Source organism: Phascolarctos cinereus, unplaced genomic scaffold (assembly GCF_003287225.1).
Source record: "Phascolarctos cinereus isolate Bilbo 61053 unplaced genomic scaffold, phaCin_HiC Scaffold_726;HRSCAF=1367, whole genome shotgun sequence".
NCBI lineage: Eukaryota > Metazoa > Chordata > Mammalia > Diprotodontia > Phascolarctidae > Phascolarctos > Phascolarctos cinereus.
In genome coordinates this window covers 65,172,966-65,197,406 of record NW_027556098.1, presented here as the reverse complement: position 1 = coordinate 65,197,406, position 24,441 = coordinate 65,172,966, and the positions used below count along the sequence as shown (strand labels likewise).

Sequence of the window (24,441 nt, the reverse complement as noted above, 5' to 3'; positions counted from 1 at the left end):
TGAGTTCATCCCATTCACATTCATAGTTATGGTTAATTTGTATTTTCCTCCATTCCATTTTCTTCTGCTTATCTTTCTCTTTTTTTATCCTGTCCCTGCTCAAAAAGTCTGTTTTGCTTCTGACAACTGCCTCCTTTAATCCACTCTCCCTTTTATAACTCCTCCCCCCTTTTCTTCCTACTTCCTACCTTTCCCTCCTACTTTCCAGTTGAGTAAGACAGATTTCTATACCCAATTGAGTGTGTGTATGTTTTTTCTTCCTTCTTTGAACCAATTCTTATGAGAGTAAGGTTCAAACATTGCCCACTACTCCTCATTTTCCCCTCCATTGTAAAAGCTCTTCTTTATGCATCTTTTTTTTTTGAGATCATCCCAACATAATCAACACACATTCACATCCTCTGTCTATGTAGACTTCATCTAACTTCCCTAATAATTATAAAATATAGGTAAAGTTCTTAGGAGTTATTTGTATCATCTTCTCCCATAGGAATATAAGCATTTTAATCTTAAGTCCCTTATGATTTCTTGTTCATGTTTACTTTTTTATGCTTCTCTTGAATCTTGCGTTTGAATGTCACTCTGGTCTTTTCATTGGAAATGATTTAAAGCCCTGTATTTCATTAAATATCCATTTACTCTCTACTTACCCTTCTTGTGCCCTGATAGAAGCTTGGAGGCTACCTGGATTACCTTTCTCTGCCTCTTCCTTCTTCAACTGAGACCCTTGAGGAAGGATTCTTCTTCTTCTTCTTCTTCACAATGTAGTTAATAATAGAACTAGAATTAAAGAAAGGTAAAATAGATATATGTGAGACTTTAAAATGGAGAGAAATTATTTTTGTATTTCCTTCTGATTTTGAAATGGATGCTAGTAGCTGCATTCAACTGTGTTTTATTCATTATTTCTCTAACCACCAAATATTAGCTACATCAAACTAAACTGAATTATAACTTGTGTTATTTATTGCCACTTTACAAACGGGGAAGGAGTGGAAAGTAGACCACTAGGTGGCACAGCGTATAGACTGCTGGGCCTAGAGTTAAGAAGACTTGAATTGTGATCTTGGGTAGGTCAGTTCTTCCTGGTCCTCTTTTGCCTTGTCTGTTAAATGAGAAGATTGGATTAAGTGGTCTCTAGGAGTCCCTTCCACCACTAAAATTTCATGGTTATCAAATCTTTAAATTCTGCATGACCTTTTTTCTGAACCATTATTGCTTTTAATCTTTTACTCATATTTCAACCTATAACCTTTTCCTTTATATCTCTTTCTCTCCCTCCCTTTCTGCATAAAGGAAGGACATAGAGGTGATTTGAACTTCTCGTCATCTGTCTCTGAAGACAGCTCACCCTAAACCACTTATTTCGTGCTCTGACCTTTAGGGATCTTTCCTTTCCTCTGGGGAAAGAAAGCTAAACCAGTGCTGCCTTGCTTGTCCTAGGCGTGTCTCATTTGGTATTTATACTCTTGACCTATAATATGGAGTAGCCTCTGATCTACCGACACCACTGAGAAATTCTATAAGTGTGGATTTCATAAAACTCTCTGCTCATTTGTGAAGATAAATGGAAGCAATATTTCTGCCCTTAAAGGAATATTCAGTTTAAATTTTGGCATATATCCTGCTTCTTACAAAGTAGCATGAGTAGCTTCTTCTGAGCCTCCTGTCCCTCTGGCGTAAGAGATCCCAAAGAAACCCCTGTATGTTCTATCTTTCATTTCTTTTTCTGGATCTCACTGTGAAAAGAGATAAAAATGAAACAATTTGTCCTTTCTTTAAAGAGCTTTTTAGATTGTTGGTAAAGTCAAGTCAAGCATTTATTGTCAGGGCCAAGCTTGTGATAAGTTCTGGGGACAAAAAATGTCCCTGCCCTCAAGGAGCTTGCAGTCTAAACAACTGAATACAAATAAGATACATGTAGAACTTACATTGGTGATGGTCTCAGAAGGAAGGCACTAGTATGATGAGGCTGTTTGCAGAAAGTAGAATTTTAACTTAGTACTTGAAAGAAGCCAGGGAAAAGGAAACTAGGAGGAGGTAGTGAATTCCAATCCATAGGAACAGTGAAAATGTACAGGTTTGGAAGGTGGAGTGAATGAACAGCAACAAAGAGGCCAGAGCTGCAGGTTCAGAGAACTTGGAGAGGAGTAAGGCATAAAAGGGTGAGAAAGAGAGGAAGAGAAGAGGCCAGGTTACGAAGGACTTTGAAAGCCAGCCAGAGGATTTTCTATTAGATCCTGAAGGTAATAAATAGTGAGCGTGACACGATCAGGTTTGTGTTTTAGGAAGATCACTTCTGTTATGGGAAACAATATGTGGAGTTTGGAAAGAGAGAAGATAGGAGAGGGAGAAGATTTTGAAGAATCAGCATCCTCATTATAATGCAATAGCAGCACTTATTAAACTCCTCAGTGGTAGATGCTGAGGGTGATACAAAAATGGATAAGATGCATTCTCTACCCTTAAAGGAGCTCCTGGCTTGGTTAGGGAGGTGGGTCATACAGATAAAAGAATATGACATCACTCTGTTTGTGCTCAGTAAGTGGCATAGATAGGAAAGCTGGAAGAGTTCTGAGGAAAGGGCTGGCTGCAGTAGGGTATGTTGGGGGTCTCTTGGGAAGGGAAAATAGGAAATGCCCAGTGCTACAGTGGATAGAATGCTGGACTGAAAGTAAGGAAGACCTGAGTTCAAATGTCACTTCAGACACTTACTAGCTTTGTGACCCCAGACAAGTCACTTAAGCTCTGTTTGCCTCAATTTACTGAAGAAGGAAATGGCAAACCACTCCAGTGTCTTTGCCATGAAAATGTCATGGACAGTGTTGTTATGCTGTGGTCCACAGGGCAACAGAGTCAAGCATGACTGAACAACAGCCGCCTTAGTAGGGAGGCAGAATTTTGGAGGGCAGCTAGATTGCACAATGGATAGAGTACCAGGTCTGGAGTCAGGAAGACTCTTCTTCCAGAGGTCAAAACTAGCCTCAGACACTTACTAGCTGTGTGACCCTGGGCAAGTCACTTAACCCAGTTAGCCTTAGTTTCTTTATCTGTCAAATGAGCTGGAGAAGTAATGGCAAACCAATCCAATATCTTTGCCAAGAAAACCCTAAATGGAGTCATGAAGAGTCATACACTACTAAAATGGCTGAATGACCAGAACTGCATATTCAGCATTCAGTTTCACAGGGCTATCCTTCCAGGACATTCAACAATCCTAGTAGTGGTAATAGGGTTATATTTCTCTTAGAATAACAGGGAAAAAAATATAGTTTTTATAAACTGTTGAAGAGCAGTGCTATTCTACTTTTTTTTAAACTAACTCTTTTTTTTAATCTTAAGCTAGTAACTTTTTCCTATGCCTCTATTTCCTTATATGTGAAATGAGAGGATTAGACTAGATGATCTCTAATGTTATTTCCAGCAGTGTCATTTCTGTTTTTTTTCTAACAAGTAGTTTTTAATGGCCTTTACAAATGTACCGATAACATCAGGTTGGTTATTATGAACATTTTTTGTTGTGACCCCACAGCAAAGCTAACCTTAAAGAAAATTTTAAATTACTATCAGTTGTATTTTCAATTTTTATTCAGGCTTCAATAAAACAGACTTTTAGGCCCTAGATTTTGCTAATTTGCATGTCTTTGGTAGCTCATGGAGCACATTTATCAGAAAGTCAATATTTAGGGTAAGGATGCACAGTTTATGGACTCTCTAGTAATTATACCTCTTTGATTTATCATTAAACTATTGTTCATTTGAGACCATATCAAAACTTTAAACCAGGGTGTCTTGTTCTGTATTTCCTAGGACAGAACAAACCTTTAAACCCACAGGTCCTAGAAGGTGATTATCTTGTAATGCAGTACCTAATTTTATTTGGCAGTTCCCTGGTTTATAACTCATGTGAAGGCTAGCGACAACTTACATACAAATTTATAGGCAAATAATTATTTCATTTTACTTGTCTCCATTAAAGCCCTGCCCTTTATTTATTGTGGTAGCATATTCATGCTCTGCAGTTAAGATGATGTCAACAATTCATTGTAAACCCTCATCTTCAGAATTTTAAAATGTAATACAAATCTATTTGATGTTAACAACTGCCGTCATTTTTTCCTTAGCAGGATTTTTCTCTCTAGAAAAATTGCCTGCTTTCATGACAGGCAATTTTTTTTGAGCTGCTGTGATTCTTGTGGGGGGGGGTTTGTATGTGTGTATTTTAACAGTAAGTATTCACATGTAAAATTAATTCCATATACAGTTTGCCTATTGAAGACAGAAGCATTTTCTAGATTCTTCAGTAAAATAGAAGTAGAAGACAATCCTTGTTGTTGTTCTGTTGTTTGGGACACTTCATGACCCCATTGCAGTTTTCTTGACAAAGATACTTTCAGTGGTTTGTCATTTCCTTCTCCAGCTCTTTTTACAGATGATGAAACTGAGGCAAACAGGGTTAAGTGACTTGGCCACAGTCACAAAGCTACTAAGTGTCTGAGGTCAGATTTGAACTCAGGAAGATAAGTCTTCCTGACTCAGCCCAGTGTTTTTATCCACTGCCTCACACAGTTGTCTTATTTTATCCTCATGATTACTCTGTAAGGTAGGTTGTTGTCCACATTTGACAGATGAGGAAACTGAGGCAAACAGAGGCTAAGTGACTTGCCCAAGGTCTTATAGTGCTAGTGTTGTTTGAGGCCATATTTGAACTCAGGTTTTCCTAAATCAGGATCTAATACTCTTTTTTAAAAAAAAATTAGTATATTATTTTCCCCAATTACATGTAAAGACAATTTTCAACATTTGTTTTTAAAATTGAATTCCAAATCCTCCCCTTCCCCACCCCCCTCATTGAGAAGGCAAGCAATTTGTTACAAGTTATATATGTGTAGTCATACAAAACATATCCATATTAGTCATGTTGTAGAAAAAAACATGGAGTCAAATACTCTTATCCACTGTACCACCTAGCTGCCTCTAACTAACTGTTATTATCAATGAACCAGTTTAGACCTGTGAGGTTTCAGAATTCTGTTGTTTTATAGCACATTGGTAGGTCCACACTCAAATTTCTTCTTCTGTAAAATGTCAGGGTGGGGTACAGGCGGTATGGGATGGTAGAGTAGATGGCTGCCTTATACTCTCTTCCAGACATTGTATCTATGAACCTATGTTTCCCTGTAGTTGAGTAGAACCTACAGTCTTGTGGTCTCTTAACATGGATTTTGATAACCCACGGTCACCATCATATAACAAAGAGACATAAAATCAGCTTTACTGGAGGTTTTTATGTCTACTTAGATGGATCCTTGGTCGCCTCAGTGTGGGTATTAATACAGAAAACCCTATCCACATTGTCCTACCATCTGTGGTTTTTGTCCATGTTGTCCTTCAAGTCCTCCACAGAAAATGTACCTAACACACTTGAAACTTTTCTTCTTGATCTTTTTTATATTTTGCAGCCACAGATATAGTGCTGGAATTCATTTCTTATCCGTTGTCCTTGTTTCACAATGGACTCATTTCTTTTTCTTTTTTCTCTTTTATTATAAATTTAAAACATTTGCATTTATACTGATGGCAGTTGTCAACACCAGATAGATTTGTATTACAGTTTTAAAATTCAAGAGGGTAAGGGTTGACACTGAGTTGTTGACATCATCTTAACCACACAAGCATGACTATGTCACCACAATAAATCAAGAAAGGGCAAGATTCTTATTCAGACAAGTAAAATGAAATAATTAATTGTCTATAAATGTGTATATAAGTTGCCACCAGGCCTACAGATGAGTTAAAAACTAGGGAACTACCAAAATTTAAAATTTAAAACATCAGCAAACATGAACAGTTTAATATGTACAGTAAAACAAAAATGCAGATTATATATTAACCTGTGGACTTATGTTATATACAATTTCTTTGCCTCCCTACTATACACAGCTTGGGTGTTTTTGCCCCTCCATACAATTCAAATTTAACAAGGTAATTCCAACATTTCCCTTTTTGTCTGTATCCCCTTGCCTTCTTTTCCAGTCATATTATAATGATTTCTTATTTAACAACACAGACTAAAATATAAGAGAAATGACCTGAGTTTCTCTTTTATTAGTAGCAGTTAGGGTAGTGGTTGGAAGGAAGCCAGAAAAGCTTGATAACAAACCATGGAACTCATGTTCTGATAGAAAAATGATAGGTAGCTCAGGATGTAGAATGAGATATATTTTTGTGTGCGAGCAATGCAGGAATTGGTTTTGTTTGGATATGTATAATTGGTTTTGCTTGGCAATCCATATTTGTTTCTAGGGTTTTGTCTTTTGTTTCTCAATTGGTGGGAGGGAAAGCATAGGAATGCTCATTAACTGAAAAAAAAGTTATATTGAAAAAGTAGACTTGTTGATAAGTGATGAACTATATTTTGACTATATTGTTTGGGTCTTATATGTTTGGGGTCTAAAACCCAATAAGATAATTTGCCCTTTTAGATGAGATAATTGGCCTTCTTAGTCATTTGCTCAGCCAATAGGGTAGAATGGATAGGGTGGACTGGATCTATGAATTTATTGGTTTGGAGAACTCCTGGATAAGAATCCTTGCTTCTCAATGCAGGTTGGTACCTTCTGTGCAATGTAGTCTTGGAAAGTGAATCAGACCATTGGAGGGTTCCTGGTCTGCCTAGGGTCACCCAAGCAGAATGTGTCTAAGGTGAAACTTGAACTCAGATCTTTTTGGTTTCAAGGCAAGCTTTCTATCCACTACCCTGACTGCTGCTAATAAAAGAGAAACTCAGGTCATTTCTCTTATATTTTAGTCTATGTTGTTAAATAAGAAATCATTAGGTTAGAAACTTATAAATATACAAAGTAACGTGGTTTTAAGCAAGATCATAATGAGTTAGGGAAAAGACATAGTAATGCTTAGGAAAAAAAAAGGAAAAAAATATTGACTTTTCAGACCTGCAGTACTTCCTTTGAGCCTCTTCTGTTACATAAATCCATTTCTGGCATGTTATCTAACTTTATTCCAGGAAACCCTATTGTTATGCTTGTTTTCATTTCATGGAACCACCTCTCCCCAAGCTCAAGGACGTTTTAGATGCTGTTTTATCCAAAATGTCCCTAGGCATCAGTTCCTCTGTATTAAAGACACAAAGGAAAATTGCCACTTGTCTCTTTTTCAAGACAAATGAACAAACTCTAAGGGGCAATTTAAAAAAAAAGACTTATTTAACGACTTCTTTAGTGAAAGTCAGCCTTTTGAGTGACAATTAAGCTCTGTCTCAGAAATCTTTCTAAGCTGAAAGCTAAATAACCATAAATCTAAGCCACCTTTTATCAGTATTAAGGATCCTTGTATATATATTTACCTAGATTTAATTCAATTCAGGAAATATTTATTAAGCACCTACTATGTGCCAGACCTTGTTAAGAGCTGGGAATACAAAAGAAGTGAAAAAGGGTCCCTGCCCTCAGGGAACTTATACTCTAATGGGGGAGATGACTTGCAAGCACATACATGCAAAGCAAGCTCTATACAGGAAAAATGGGAAACGATTAATAGAGGGAAGATACTGGAGTTTAGAGGAATTGGGCAAAGCTTTGTGTTGCAGGTAGGATTTTAATTGGGACTTACAGGAAGCTAGGGAAGTCATTAGTGGAGTGGAGAAGGGAGTGCATGTCAGGCATGAGAGAAATCCAGGCGCCAAGAGTTGGAATGTTTTGTTCATGGAACAATCAGGTGGCCAGTGTTAGAACAAGTACATATTGGTATAAGGAGAATGGAAAGGTAGAAGTGCTTTGAATGCCAAACAGAACATTTTGTACTTGCTCTTGGAGACAATAGGAAGGCATTGGAGTTTATTGAGTGGGGGGTGACATAATTAGACTTGAGTTTTAGAAAAAAAAATCATCTTAGTGGCTAAATGGAAGATGGATTGGGGTAGGGAGAAACTTGGGGCAAGCAGACTCACCAGCAGATTATTGCAATAAATCATCAAGGCCAGAGCTGGTAAGAGCCTGCAATAGAGTGGTGGTGGTGTCAGGAGAGAAGAGGGCTCATTTGAGAGATGTGAAAGTGAAATCAACAGGTCTTGGCAACAGATTGGATATGAGGGGCAAGAGCTAATGAGGAATTCAGAATGACTTCTAGTTTGTGAACCTGAGGAGGATGGTGTTGCCCTGTGTAGTAATAGGGAAGGGGGACGTAGCTGGGGGGAAAATAATAGATTCTGTTTTGGACATTGTTGAGGTTAGAGTTGGAAGAGCAGTTCAGGTGTGAAAGAATTCACTTAGACCTTCTCTGTAGCCATTGGAGATGAGTTCAATGATGAGTTCAGGGTGGATGCCAAGAATGTTGGGGTGCTACCTGAAATCATGAGGAATAGACGTGTGGGTCCTACTGTCCTGAAAGAATTCATTCAGAGTCTCCAAGTTAAAGAAAGGCATTTATTGAGGTGATGCACCCAAGCAGGCCTGCTCCCCACGAAGCAGAGCCCCAGTGGGCTCTACTCCATGTGGGTGGCAGAGCATAGGCAGCAGACTCCCCTAAGGGAGCTTCCTGTAGGAGGCAAAGGTGGTTAGCTAGGTTTTAAATGGTTTAAATACAATTTTGTGGAATAGGGGAAAGGGAACGAGAATGAGGGGAGCAAGCATGGCTCCAAAATGCCTGAGATATCAGGTAGTCTGGAGGTGATAAGCAAAGAGAACAGGAAAGGGGAGGGAAAGAGTTCTGGAATTGAGGGTGCTTTGTGAAAGTGCACAGGTAAGTCCACAGTGAGGGCTTCAATGCATATTCTTCTTTGATCACTTCTCTGGTCACATCCTGCAACTTATCTCCCATCTCATGCCCTGCTTGCTCCATCTGCCTCAAGCACTCTTTTCTACCTCATCAGACATGTTAAATTTAAGATGTTTATTGAACATCCAGTTCAAGAGGGAAAGGTAGATTTGAGAATGATCTGAATAAAGATGGTAATTAAATCTGTGGGATCAGAGATTCCAAGTGAATTATTATAGAGAGAGAAGCAAAGAAGACCCAGGACAGAACCCTGGGGAACACCTGTGGTTAGAGGATGTGATCCAGACAAGGATCCAGCTAAGGAGAGAGAGAAGGAGTGATCAGATAGGTAGGAGGAGAACCAGAAGAGAGTAGTGCCCTGAAAACCTAAAGAAGAGATCATCAATGAAGAATGATCAAGTGTCCAAGGCTACAGAGAGGTCAAGGGAAGTAAGGATAGAGAAAAGGCCTCTGGATTTGGCAGCTAAGAGATCGTTAGTGACTTTGGAGAGAGCAGTCTCCATAGAATGATAAGATTAGGAGGCAGATTGTAGGGGATTTTTAAAAAGAGTGAGAGGAGAGAAGGTGGAGGCACCTATTGTAGACAGCCCTTTCAAGGAATTTAACTAAGGGGCAGGAGAGAATAGAGTAGAAGAGAAATAAGACCATAGTGAGAGGAGATAGAAGGATCAAGTGAGGGGGTTTTTCAGGTTAGGGAAGACACAGGTATGTTTATAGGCAGTAAGAAATGAGCTAGTAGAAAGGGAGAGACTGAAAATAAGTGATGAATGGGGATGACAGAAGGAGCAATCTGTTGGAGGAGATTAGATAGAATAAACAAGTAGTGGGGTTAGCTTTGGTAAGGAGTAAGGTCACTGCATCGTGTGAAATAAATTATTTCCTTATTGTTACTGTGTTCACTCTCAACCCTCAAAGTCTTTGGTAAGAAAAAACCTTTAATATCATTTAGGCCCTTACATTTAATAATGACCCCCCCAATTATTTACAGCTTTCAGTTTGCATAGGTATAAGTCACATTTTCACATTCATTGTCTCATTTTTCAATTCCCTCTGCAAGTGAAATTGTACCTGGCACATAGTAGGTAATTCAATAAATAAAGTTCCTACTCTGTGTCAGGCACTGTGCTAAGCTTTCGGAGTATAAATAAGAAAAAGAGGCAGTCCCTGCCCTCAAGGAGCTTGCCATCTAACTGAAGAGAACTATACACAAATGGAATCTGAAAGGAGGAGGGGGAGGGGCACTAGCAGGTTTGTGGTTCCTTGGATTCAAACCCCAAAAGAGCTGCTGATGGAAAATGGAGTTGCCAGGAGCCCTCTATAAAAGAAGGCTTTATAGGGAGGAGTTTAGTGGTCCACCCTCCAGTCCTCCAATCAGAGAGTAGAGGGTGAAATGAGATGCTGAGCATCAAAGCCTGAATCAGTCTTCTTGGTGATGAGATTTCAATTAATCTTATCCTGAGAAGGGCATGTGGCTCCTTGAAATTAAGCCAAATAGAGCTTCTACTGATAGGTGCAAGTACTGTCATCTCCAATTTTTAGGACAAGTCAACATGCATATATTAAGCACTTCATACAGTATGACAGATACCAAAAAAAAAAAAAGGCAAAAATACAGTCTGTGCTCTCAAGGAGCTCGCAGTATCAGGATACTGAAATTCAGAGAGGTTCAAAAACTTGCTTTTTGTCAGTTTGTAAATGGTACTGCTGGGGCTTGAACCCAGATCTTTATATTCTGTACTTCCAATGCTATTTCTAACACCCCATGCCACCCAGCTTATGGTAGTGGCACCTAAATAAACAAAATTTGGAATTCTCATTTTTCTCCATCCTTTATTTCTTAGTAAGAAGAAGTTCAGTGTTGTACTCAAATCTTTGTCTTCATTGTGGTTACAGAGTGTCTACCTGCCAAACAAAACAGAAATACCTTACAATGGAAGGAAGAGCTTGACTTTTCCTTCCAGCTGGCCAGAGCTTGGCAGACATTACAAGAGAGGCTCAGATTATGTTCAGTGTCAAAAAATCATGTGAGAAAGCCATTCCATCATGTTTCTGTGTATTTGAGAACTGGAGTGAGTGGGGAGGAAATATTTGAGACTTTCCTCTTAGAGGCACCTAGGTAGTACAATGGATAGAGCCCTGGGCCTGGAGTCAGAAAGACCTGAATTCAAATCCAGTCTTAAACATTTACCAGCTGTGTGATCCTGGGCAAATTATTTAACCTCTGTTCACCTCAGTATCTTCAACTAGAACATAGTGACAATAGCAGCATATATTTTGCAGGGTTTTTGTGAGGATTAAATGAGATAATATTTGTTAAGTGCTTAGCATGGTGCCTGGCATATAGTAGGTACTTAATAAATGCTTGTGCCCTTCCCTTCTTATTCTCTTTTGGCAAACAAACAAACAAAAAGCCAAACAAATCTTGCTAAATGACCACTTCACACATAATCAGATTTAGCCAGCTAAATGTGCCTCATTCTTAAATATAAATGCCATTCTCAGTCATAGAATCCCAGAATGTAGAACCTGAAAGAGACCTTAAATATCTACCATATAGTCTAACATACCCATTTTACAAACAAGGAGGCCAAAATGATTTATCCAAGGCTATATAGCTAGTAATTTCCTAATTCTCTCTTATATGTTCTTTCAATTGCAGACACACGTCTCCCATATCCGATGGTTTTCTTTTTCATGGTACAGTGCTCAAAAAAGTGAGGAATGAGTGCTGCCTGCCTCACTCCTAATGTTATGTTTTAGTTCTATTGATGCCCTTTGATTTTATACCAGACATTTCTCTTAATCTGTTCCCATCACTCACACTGAAGCCATTAGAGGTCCCTTGTAATAAAGGAAAGGATTTAGCAAAACCAATAGACCCACTAACCACATCTGATAGTATGCACCTGTCCCCTAATCTCCCTGCCTTTCTTCTGAGCGTACAGAAGGGTTATTTCATCATCGCTTCTTTGGAACTGAGATTGGTCATTACAATTAAGTAGAGTTCAGCCTCAAATTTAAGGTTTTTTTGTGAAATCATTGCAAAGGATCCCATGTCTCAGATACGTACTCCAGCAAATGTCTACAGAGTGCCAGAGCAAATAATGATTAGAAAACCTAAAGAGACATTATAGTTTAAAAAATAAAAAAGCCAGTGCAAACTCACGCAAACAAGTCTCAAGTTCCCCAGCTTGTACCAGATATGCTCCAGGGACCCCTAAAGCCTATCTCTGCATTCAGGAAGAGGAGAGGGAAACTTATTGTATTCTGACCAATGAGCATATTTAAGAACAAAAAACAGAAGATTCTGAACAGAAGAAAAATTGAAAAGCTTTGCAATTTTTAATAGTTTTTTTTTCCTCCCCCATCAAAGGCAATGGAATCACTCACTATACTTAGATGCTAGCACTACAGCTATGATAGAGTGCTGGTCCTGGAGTCAAGAACACTCATCTTCCTGAGTTCAAATCCAGCCGCAGACACTTACCAGTTGTGTGACCTTGGGCAAGTCACTTAACCTTGTTTGCCTCAGTTTCCTTATCTGTAAAATGAGCTGGAGAAGGAAATGGCAAACCACTGTAGTATCTCTTCTGAGAGAACTTCAGATGGGGTCATGAAGAGTCACACACAACTGAAAGGACTGAACAACAACAAAACACCACAGTCCCAGATATATTGAGAGAGGAAATAGAAGAGGCCCAAAAGAGAACAAAAATGGCTAAAGTAACTGGATTAAATCAAATGCATGTAGGCCATACAATTGGGAAGATGTTGAAGGACCTGCACATGAGATATCTGATGGAGTAGGAGATGCTAAAGGTATGGATAAAAAAGCTCAAATCTTTTTTAAAATGGAAAAAACGTAACCAAGAAAACTTCAGTAACCACTGACCTATATAGTTCTTCTTTCCTATCTATACAAAATCTTTTTTGGTAGTCACCTATGCATGAATCTAGGACAAGGATTCTTATCCAGGGGTCCATTGGATAGATTTCCATGAATAGATTTCAAAGAGTATGTCAACTTGGATGGAGAAAAAATTGCATCTTTCTTTTTACTGAACTTGAAAGTGTGGCATTTCTTTTATTTATGAATTTTTAAAAAACCAAACCATTATTTTGAGAAGGGTTCTATGATAGTACTGATACCCACCAGGGTTTCCCCTGTGCCTTACCCAGAATGGGGCAGACTCATGGTTCCCCAGGTTCCCCAGCCCATCCAACAAGGAATTCATTTTCTCTAGAAGAAGATCAAGCTGTCCCTATTCTGGTACCTTCAGGCTATGTTGATGTGTCTTCCTGGTCACCTAGAAGTATAAAAAGCCACATCTATGTCTAGTTCAGCCCTCTCAGACTAGGTGGATGCTCTAAGACCCCAGGAGGTTAACATCCTTCCCTGCTGGCCATCTTTCCTTAAGGAGGCTGCATCTATTCAAACTGAAGCTAAGTGTTAGTGTCCTTTCTGATATCCTTTCTGTGCCATGGCTAAATAAATCCCTTATTTTAACTGTTTGATGACCTATGAGTGCTTCATTTCATCCCAACTTCAACTTGAACTAACAGGGTGCCATCTTTCGTCCAATTAAGGGAAGAGGTAGTTCTCTGTAGTAATGGACCACATCTTTACCATTTCACAATTAGCTGAAAAATATGGAAAATATAAGGTCCCATTATGTAAGGCCCCATTGTGCTGTGATCGTTGCTTACAAAAAAGCATTTTATTTGGTAGGGGGAAAAATGTGATCTTACACTCTCTTATAAAGAAAGCGTTTCTCATCCTTATACCAAAATCATTAAGACTCCTCTAACTGCAGAAAGAAGCCAAGTTTAAGTACCATTTGACAATAAACATCAGATGAAGGGAGATTGTATGTTCATCCAAGGTGTTTGCCATTGTGATGGAAGAGATCATTTTGAGAGGGGCTTTCCTGTAGGTGGTAAACATCCCTCCAGATGCTTCTGTTTGCTGATGACGTGGCAATTTCATCAATACCCAGAATATTGCAGAGCCACCTCACTTAAAGAAGTTTGGCCTGGCCATGTAGGAAGGAAAGATTAAGTAGATGTAGAATGTTCATTGCCCAAATTTCAACAAGTTTTCTTTAATGCTACATATGTCATATATATAATTGGAACAGTTCATATGGATGGAGAGTTGGGCCCAGAGATGAATGAGAGAAAGAAAGAAAGCTAGATTGCTTTTGGGCAATTGCAAAGCTCTTTATTTATCCCAAGCGAAAAGCATATCCCATGAAAGCATATGAAGGGAAGACGTTATCTGCATTCAGAGAAAGGCTTATCTTTTCAATGGTAACCTTTTGCAAGTTCTTCTTTTTGGCAGCAAGAAATGGAATGCTTTTCCTGGAACTAGAAATGAGCATTTTATAGGGAAAAGTACATGGTGGGCATGAGCAGTTTGTGATATAATAACAAAAAAGAAACAACAAAGAAGAAGATCAAAAAATTTCATCAGTGAATTTTATGATAGGAAAAGGAGATGGATTACGTGGCATGACCAAGTTTTACAGGTAGACAGTCAAAAGTGCTCTATTACTACCTACTCTCACAATGTTAAGTGAAAACAAGGTAGGCCTCCAACATGACAGATGAACCCCTTTGTGGTGAAATTTCAAAAGGACTTGGTAAAGAGTTACACAGAGTTGATGAGCATAAAATACAGCCTGAATCACTGGAGGAGGGAGTACTTGAAGTAATGAGATGGCAGATACGTTTAAGCATTGAGTCTACTCTTGCTATATTACTTTTTTCCTATTTTCCTTCTTCTCATTTGCTGCTTCATATGTTAGGATGGAAAACTATTTTAACAAACTGTGGCTAGCATTCAGTGGAAAATAAGAGACTCTGAGAGCCTGGAGGACTCTTCTTCTTCTTTGAAAAAAAATACTGTTTTATTTTTTCCAATTACGTGTAAAGACCTTTTTTAATATTCATTTTGAAAAATTTGAGTTCCAAGTTTTCTCCCTTTCTCCTCCCTAAGATGGTAAGCAATTTGATATAGGTTATATATGTGCAATCATGTAAAACATATTTCCATATTAGTCCTGTTGTGAAAGAAGAAACAAACCAAAAAGAAAAAAAAATCTAAAAAGTGAAAATACTATGCTTTGATCTGCATTCAGATTCCCATCAGTTCTTTCTGTGGAGATGGATAGCATTTGGCATCATGAGTCCTTTGGAATTGCTGAAGGACTTTCGATGAGTAGAATGCATGAACTTGGTACCAGGTATTTTGAATGCTTTGAGAGTTCTTTCCTTGTTAATTCTTGTTTCTAGATTGTGTTCTGGACAATTGAGCTTGCTAGATACATGTCCTTTAGATTATGACCTATGTGTGTAATAGTGTAATCATAGCAGTGCTCTAAGATCTTAAATTGCTTTCTGAGTTATGAATGAACACTAAAAACAGAAGGCACATAATGTAACCTTTAAGCAAAGTACTTTACATTTAAATTTCTTAAAACTGCTGTATATATTCTACCTAGTGATCCCAAAAATTTCACTAAGATTATACTCTGATATTTCATCACTGTTTGATGGTGAGCCTGGGTTTTTGAAGACTACCATAGGAAAATACAAGCCATGCTATGTCCTACCAAACTGGAAAGGCTTTGAGTAAAGTTTTTGGCCACATTATTGTATCTTCTTTCTAAGAACTAGCATAAATGCAGAAAGGCTCTGCACCAGATGATTAGGGGTGGGGATAGGGGGAGAGATAGGAAAAAGGAGAGTAGGGATAATAAGTTAGTCTACTAAGGCATGGAAAGGTCAACAAGTAACTAGAAGAGGTGCCTACATAGATAAAATCATAGATGTTTTTGGAATATTCCAGTTTATTGTTGACATCAAGGGAAATTATGTGTGTGTATACATGTATATGGCAATTAGTCAGACACACTCCATTCTTTAACTTTTTTTAGAGAAACAGGAATTTCTCTCCTCTGCTTTCAAGGATTCTTTAACTGAGTGGAGTGGGCCTTTATGTGTGATATTACCGAGATTCCAGTGTTGATGGTGGGTCAAAATATGCACCCATTTAAATTGTGTTTAAAGCCATTGGTTTACAATCCTCTAATTTTTCACTCTTTTTGCTTTCTCTGAAGTGTTTAAGATTCTTAAGAAAATGAAAAAAAACCACAAAAATAAAAATTTAAAAAATCTTAAAATGTATATTCTGAGTAAATCCTTAATGTATTTTTTCATGCAACCTTCCTCCTGTGCTTCACATAAATTATTTGGTATGTTGCCCTTCGTAAACAAGTAGTAAGGTGGTAGTGCATCTAGGTGGCCTACTGGATAGAGCTCTGTTCCTAGAGTGAAGAAAACTTGAGTTCAAATGCAGCCTCAGAAACTTTTAGTTTCCTCATCTGTAAAATGGGGATAATAATAGCAGCTACCTCCCAGGTTTGTTGTAGGGATTAAAGGAGATAATACTTATTAGTATGTGCTTAGCACAAAGTAATTACTATATTATATATATCATATCATATTTTTGTTATTGTTGTTGAGTCATTTCAGTCATGTCCAATTGTTTGACCCCATTTGGGGTTTTGTTGGCAAGGATACTGAAGTAGTTTTCCTTCTCCAGCTCATTTTACAGATGAGGAAGCTGAGGCAAATGGGATTAAGTGACTTGCCCGAGGTCACACAGCTAGGAAGTGTCTTGAGTGTCAGATCTGAATTGAAGTTTTCCTGCATCCAGGGCCAGTGGTCTATATCAACAGTGTCACCTAGCTGCCCTCATATCTTATATAATTTTTATCATAATATATAATATAATAGAAAGCATATTATAATATCATTAGAAAATTATTATTATTATTATTATTATTATTATTATTATTATTATTATTATTATTATTACACATAGGCAAGAGCTCTATTGATTTGAGAAACCCAGGCTTGAATCTTGATACTAATTGTATGACCATGGGCAAGTTACCAAAAAGTTTTTGCTTGTTAGCAAAAGAAAAACTTATTTAAAAAAAACCAAAATAAAACATTTAACTATACACCTAATGTGACCAGATCATCCTGAAAGTATTTGTCTTAATAGGAACTCTTAACCTGTCTGAAGATCAATTTTCCCATCTTTAAAATGGGGATAATAATATAGAACTTCCCTGTGTAAGTAATTGCTTATAGGGTTGGTGTAAGGATTAGATGACATGGCATGTGTAAAGTGCTTTGTAAATACTGAAGCACTCCATAAATATCAGTGATATTATTAAAATGAGAAAGGCTTTAAGGAGCTATTGCAGCAATTTTTAAGGATTTATTGGTTGTGCTTTCATTCTAAACTCTGCTGAAAACAAAATATTGAAATAATAAATCATTGAACCAAAAAAGCCATGGAATGAAACTGGTAAAGCACAAGTGAAGACTTTTTGTCAAGTGGGAGAAATGATTGTTGAGCAAGAAGAATGAACCTCTTTTTTTTTTTTACATTTTATTGTGGGGGGGGTCAAAAGTGGATTAAATGTGGATGCTAATGTGTATTTTGCTATCTTTAAAAAAAATTGTTTAGAACTAGAAAATCGTCAACAGACATGAGCATTTCCATGTATAAAGAAGGCCAGAAAAAGAAGACTGTATATAGAATTATTATAAATAATTTTTAAAAATATATACATTAAACTTACCATAGCAGGACCAATTGCCCTATGTTACCTTCTGAACTTCCATTTTTTCTCTGCCATATATTTTTAAAAATGTTTATTTAAAAAAAATATTTTTCTTTATTTTTTATTGACCTCAAACTGAAACTTAACATTTCTTTCAATTGTGAATTTTTGAAAAAATATTCTAAGGAGAGGTTTATAGGCTTCACAAGATGGCCAAAAGAATCCATGATACCAAAAAAAAGTTAAGAACTCATAATTAAAGTAGAGTGCAGTTTTCCTACTAATCTCTTTTAACCATGTCTATTTTTAGTGTTGCCTTATCTAAGATCATGATTTTCTCCCCTGCTTTTTTTTTTAATTCACCTTAGGCATCCAGGCCCATATTTTAACCCTCAGTGAATATTTATTTATTTTTCTTGGGTATTTCTTATAAATAGCTTATTGTTAGATAGTGCTTTTAAATCCATTCTGCTATCCTCTTCTGTTTTATGGGTGAACTCATCCCATTCACATTCATAATTACAGTTGTTAAATTTTCATTTCCCTCTGTCATATCCAAATACTTCTCCCCCACCCCTTTGCCCTCTCAACTGCCTTAATAAATGACAAAGCAGTAAAAGAGAAGGAAATGTCATTGACACTAGCAATCTATAACTGAAGTAGTTTAATCCCACTTCTTTGCCCTTCCTCTCTTCAACTAGTTCATTTCTTGATTACTGGTTCTTATACTTTGTTTTTCTCCTTTTGATCCCCCTTTATGATCCATCCTCAAAGGGTAGTTTTACTTCTAACGATTCACTTTCCTTCTCTTATCTCCCTCTTAGACTACCATCATCTCTCTCCCTGTCTCTCCCTGTTTTCCTGATTAGTTGAATTTATCTGTACACCGAACTTTGTATGTTCAACCTTTCTTTGCCTGGTTCAGATGAGAGTGCTTGTCTCCCTCTATTCCCTTGACTATGTTTGTATATTTCTCTCCTATACCACAGTTACATGGGGAAAAAAGATAAATTTTCCACTTATTCCTCATTTGTTCTCCAGTCTGTTTCTTTTCCCCTCTCTTTTTTCTTCTTGTTTTCTTCATTTCTTTTAAATACATATAGTATGGGGCAAATCACTCCCCAGTCCGTTTATTACTTTTATTTTAATCTCTGTGATCCTAGAAAACAATGAAGTCTGAGTTGATACTTGGCCCTGTTCTTTTTGTAGCTTGGATACTGCTGCTGCCACAGGGTGAATTAGTTGCTTAAGAGTGGGCTCTCAACTGGAATTCCTGCTTTATGAGTATCTCCTGGTGGTCCACAATGAATTTTGGCCTTGCTCCTTCTCTATTTCATTTTCCGCCCATCAATCAGTAGTTGACTCTTTCTCCCTGCTATGTATGGCCCTGTCGGGTTCCATTATTTACCATGTTGCAGTATATGGCTTTGGCTCAGGCTGACCTAGTTTTAGAGCCCCACAAGTCGGCTTCAGGCTTTTTTATGGATCTGTGGTTCACAAGCTGCCAGAGAGCGATTGTTGTAGTGTTGTTGGCCTGACTCAATCTGTTGTAGTGGCTCGGGGTCCAGATTGGACAGAATGAGAATAAGAACATCCATCAATTAGCAAAAGTGGGGTGGGGGGTGGGGAGGTTATCTAAGTGCTAGCAAGGAAATTATAGTCAACATGAATATAGACTTGAATTGATGTAGCTTAGTTTCCCTGCATCATGTTGGTCTACCAGTCAGAAGCCAGAAAGGGGAACTGTTGAATCCTCATATGGGGACTTTTTGTATTTGGGCCACCAGAAATCTACATCAGTGGCCTGAAACTTCATTCTTTGAGATAGTTAAGTTTTGAGCATGTTGTCAGTAGTTTATTTTTTACTTTTATTTTTATTTATTTATTTATTTTTAAGGATAGGCAGTGGGGTTAAGTGACTTGCCCCAGGGTCACCCAGCTAGCAGGTGTCTGAGGCTGGATTTGAATTCAGGAAGATAAACCTTTCTGACTTCAGGTTCCATGCTCTATGCACTGTACCACTAAGCTGCCCTGCCTTACTCTTAGACATACCGATTTCCACAAGTGACTGATAGGCTATTAACCCATGAAAGGAATCTTTCTGTGTCCCTGAATATATAGTTCATTGTTCATCTTTACCCTCCCCTTGGTCATTTTCCCCTCATTTGCCTCAAAATCTCTTCCCTCTTTCCATGTGCTCCTACTCTTAGGGTGTCAGTTTCCCCTAGGAGCTCTGATTCCCTGTCTCCTGAGGCAGAATGAGTAGTCTCCCTAAGTACCAGAGCCCTGCAGATAATACCCATAAGTCCCCACTTCCCTTTATAGAATTTACTCATAGCGTCATTCATCAGTAGTACCCAATGACACCATTAAAATAAGGTTTCCCTCCTTCTTCAGTCCCTCCCTTTGCCTCACTTATTCTCCCATGAGTTCCTTCCTGAGCAACAATAGCAGTTATTTTCCCTTTATTGTTAGCTTTTGACTTGATTAGGATACAATTCATACTCCCCTCTTTTTTTTTCTCCTTTCCTTCATTTTATGTGCCCTTTCATTTTGTAATTTGGGCAACTGGGTGGCACAGTGGATAGAGTGCTGGTCTTTGAGTCAGGAAGACTCATCTTCATGAGTTCAAATCTCACCACCAATACTTACTAGCTGTTTGACCCTGGAAAAGTCACTTAACCCTGTTTGCCTCAGTTTCCTTATCTGTAAAATGAGTTGGAGAAGGAAATTGCAAACCATTCCAGTATCTTTGCCAAGACAACATCAAATTGGGTCACAAAATGTTGGACACAGCTGAGACAACTGAACAACAACAACAAATTTTGTGATTTAGTACCACACAAAAGCATTGATTCACATGTAGGCAGGGGGTTGTAAGGTTTTAATCCAGGAAGTTTCAGGTTTAAAACTTCACCATCACTTCTGTTTTCACCTTTGTCTCCTTGTGTACATTTAGAAACAAATTTTTTAATGGGCTCTTTGTTACTTTGTTGTTGGTTGTCTTCAGTTACTCTGTTTGCTCCTCTTGCATTCCTGTTGTCTGCTATACATGAGAGGCAAATAATTTCTTCCAGTTTTCTTTATAGGACTGTTTCAAATGACTTTTTTTATTGAGCACCTATTTATTTTCATTTACGGTTAGATTCAGATTTGTGGGATGGCTTTCCTTGGATTACATCTTGAGCTCATTGGAATCCATAACTCAATTTCCTCCTAATTTCTGGGAGAGAGTACAGAATAGTCTTGTGTTTTTCAAATTTCCTTTTCTTTATCTTTGAAGGTCTTTTTCCTGGTTATTTGCAGAATTTGTTGTTTGCCAGTGTAATTGTTAAATTTAACTGTTACATGTCTTAGAGTTTGCTATATGGGATTTCCCCCCACTAGACATGATCTGTGGGATCTTTCTCTTGTCTTCTGCATTTAGTAATCCTGGGCAGTTTTCTTGTATTATTTCTTGAATTGGGATACTCAGGTTTTTTAACATATCATATTCTTCTGGAAGACCTGTAATCCTTAAATTCTATGTACACAGCCTTTCTTGGAGATCAGTTTGTTTTGCTTGAATGGAAATCATGCTTTTTTTTTTTAATGTTTTTTGCTTCTCTTCTAACTTGTCTTTGACTTCCATGTATTTTCATTCCCATTCACTTATCTTCTTGGTTGTTTCTTCTATGAGACTGGCTACTATGGACTCATGTTGTTCTATTCTGCCAGTTATTTCTGCTGTGTGGGCCACAAATTCTGCTTTCACAATTTTTATTTCTTTTTTAAACCATCCAGGAACGTCCAGCTCTTTGTGGTTCCATCTCCTCTTCAGAATCCATAGTGTCCTCCTCATCAGGTGTTGATTCATTTCTTTAGACTTGCAGCACTAATTCAGAGAACCCTGATCCCTTTTCCCTGATCTGGAGTTCATTTCTATCCTGTTATTACTATCTTCCCTATTGGTTTACCTGCTTATGGTAAAGATTTTTAATTGAGTTTTCATCCTGAAGTATTTGGTAATTTCAGCCTTTTTTCTTTATTTTCCCCTTTTACTCACTTTATCACATTCCATTACCTTTGAGGGCATTTTCCCTGGGGGCTAAATTTCAAAGCTGTTTCAACCTCCTTTCCTGCTGGCCAATTCATGTTAACCACCCTAGGTTTCTGCCTCAAGTGACTCCTGGGAGGACGGATGTGGCCCCAGCCTGGTGCTTTTGGAGAACCACAGAGCCCTACATACGTGTCCTGTTCTGGTTCCCTCTTTTCCAAAGTTCTCTGACTTGGTTCTCTTACATCATCGAGTGATACCACTTCTTGCTATTGTCTCAAGCTAAGCAAATTTCTGCTATTTGGAATTCAGTGGCACTAGATTGAGGTGGAGAGTGGAGTACAAAGCTGAGTTGTGTTGCAGGTGCATGGGAGGGCCAAATATTGTAGCCTTGTTGCTGAGAGGGAGGGAGAAAGCATTTTCTGAGTTGATCAGGATTAGAGATTAGCTTTACCTGCTCTTAGTTCATTGAGTTTTTTGCCTTGTTTGGTATCTTGGTGTCTTTGTCCATGGAAATAGCTAAAATTGCTTTATGTCTGGTGCATGATTTCTGTTTTGGTTTGAGAGATTGTGAGGATCAGAAAAACAGTTAATTTACCCAGAAGTAGAATTGATATGTTTTCATTGGTTGTCTCTTTTTCTCTGCCTCCTGGCTTACTTCAAGTAACAGATAAAATCCTACTTCTGCAAGAAGACTTTTCTTTTTCCTCTTACTGCTACAGTCTTCCTTGTGAGGTTACCTACAATTAACTGTGTATATATCTTGTTTGTACATTGCTTTTTACATATTGTCTCCCTCAGGAAGACCTGAATCCAAATCCCAACTTAGACCTTAATCCTGGGCAAGTCACAAACCATTTTGCCTCAGTTTCCTCAATTGTAAGGTAATAACAGCAGGCCCCTCGCATGGTTATTGTCAGCATCAAATGATAGTATTTGTAAAGAGCTTAGCAGTGTCTGGTTCATAGTTGGTGCCATATAAATGCTTATTCCTTTCCTCCTCCTTTATTAGGTAGTGAGCTCCATCAGGGTAAGGTCTGTTTTTGCCTTTCTTTGATGTACTGACTTAGCACATTCCCTCAAACATAGTAAAAGTGCTTGTTGAGCTGTGAGCTCCTGGAAGGCAGGGACTGTCTTTTAACTCATTTCATGTCCACAGCTCTTAAAACGGTGCCTGGCACAAATTAGGTGCTTAATAAATGTTTGTTGATTGATTGATTTGACTTGTTTTCTGGGTTTCTATTTTTAAGGCTTCTAGAATTTCATTAAAAAATTTTCATTATCAATGACTAAACTGGGGCAAAACATTACAGGAAAAGTAGGCTTTGATTTTCTGTTACATGAATGAATGGGTGTGATGACTCAAAACCATCGTATTCAATTTTTGGATTTGTTTATTCAGATTTAACCTTCAGTCTCTCATCTCTTATATTGTCATTATTGCTGCTGTGTTTAGACATCTGTAAGGTGCAAGAAAATTATGCTAAAAACAATTAATGATGCTATTATCCATACCCAGTGAACCACCAGTGACTTTTTTTTGCATGTTCAGTCAGGGAAGAAACACTGAGATTTAGTGATTTGGACCACTGAGTGCTAATTCATCAGCCATCAGTTTTCATTTTGAATGTTTAAAACCAATTTATTTTTGAAGTGTGTTTTTATCTTCCCATCTTTTTCAGTTTTTCTCACTGAAGAGAAAGCCAATTCAGTATTAAAGCGTTACCCAAGAGCAAATGGTTTTTTGGAAGAGATAAGACAAGGAAATATTGAACGTGAGTGCAAAGAAGAAGTTTGTACTTATGAAGAGGCAAGAGAAGCCTTTGAAAATGATGTGAAGACTGTAAGTATTGAAGGGGGGAAATAATTAAAGATACTCCCTGGCAAATTTGTCTTTCCTCTCCATACTACTGAATATGGAAATCCTACATTTCAAAAATGTATGCCTAGCTGAAAGACACACTCAACCTGGCTTTCCACAGCCTCTTTCACTTTGTCTCCTCATTGCAAATAAAAAGCCTTTGACCTGAGTGTTTTGAAGCAACCCTGAAGGTTGTTCTGAAAGAAAGAGAATTTGTGTGGTAGCCCTGTGTATAGACTAAGAAATCTTTTCCCAGTATTTCTTCAGAATCTCTCATAAGCTAGGGTATGACCTTTGCAGCCTGGAAGGAAGCCTTTATTCTCATGAATAGCTTTGTTCCTGAACATTATTATGAAATAAAATTTTCTTTGTTTTATGAAGCCAAGATTGATCAGTTTTATTAAAAGAGATCTGGCTAAGCTGAGGGATACTGCTTCTTTCAAAAGTGATTCCCAATCTTTATGGGATCAAAGTGAGGTCACAATCTCCTTTTGTGAGAGGTCACTGTATCTAGATTTTTTTCTTCAGTGTCTTCACTGAGGAATACTACTATAAAACACAGAAAGTAAAAGAAAACATAAGCTTAAGGATTATGTAGGAGTCATTTACATTAGGCTGGCTTTTCTCTGCTGGTCAGCATCTTCCTTGGCACAGAAACATATAATTTGAGGAAAAGGGGAGAGGGTCAGAGTATTGCTTTGAAGAAACAGGAGAAGGGTAGTTTTTAAGTGGAGGTAGCTAAGCTGGCTTCTACAATCTCCTCCTTTTTGTCTTTTCAAGGACAAGGTGTTTTTTTTTTCTAAAGATGAAGCAAAGTGGTCAAAATGATCCTTGGAGGAGCATTGGACCAAGTTATTTTCAGGGAATTCTCTCATTCCTCTTGGAGCACCAGGAAAGTGTGAAGAGCTTGCAGCCTCAGGATTGGAGAACACAGAGAAGGAAAAACCCTAGGGAGGAGAATTTTCCTCTTCTGAATAGGGGCAATGTAGGACCAAAAGTCTTAAATAATGCAAAACTGTCCTTGAGGGCAATGATGAAGTCTAAAAGGAGGCCAGCACTTGGAAGAATTAATACTTTTATAATTCCTTCTCCTATTCTGGGTTCTG

At 37.9% G+C, this 24,441-nt stretch overlaps 1 protein-coding gene across 3 annotated transcripts in view; it reads left to right on the top strand.

The window, feature by feature from the left end:
• Positions 1 to 24,441, top strand: part of PRRG1 (proline rich and Gla domain 1) — a 135,938-nt gene that overhangs the window by 75,705 nt on the left and 35,792 nt on the right. For all 3 annotated transcript variants that reach the window (XM_078146587.1, XM_078146588.1, XM_020979884.2), the window contains one exon: positions 23,157 to 23,317. In XM_078146587.1, coding sequence (XP_078002713.1) covers positions 23,157 to 23,317 — 161 coding nt within the window. The remainder of the gene's footprint in view (positions 1 to 23,156; positions 23,318 to 24,441) is intronic.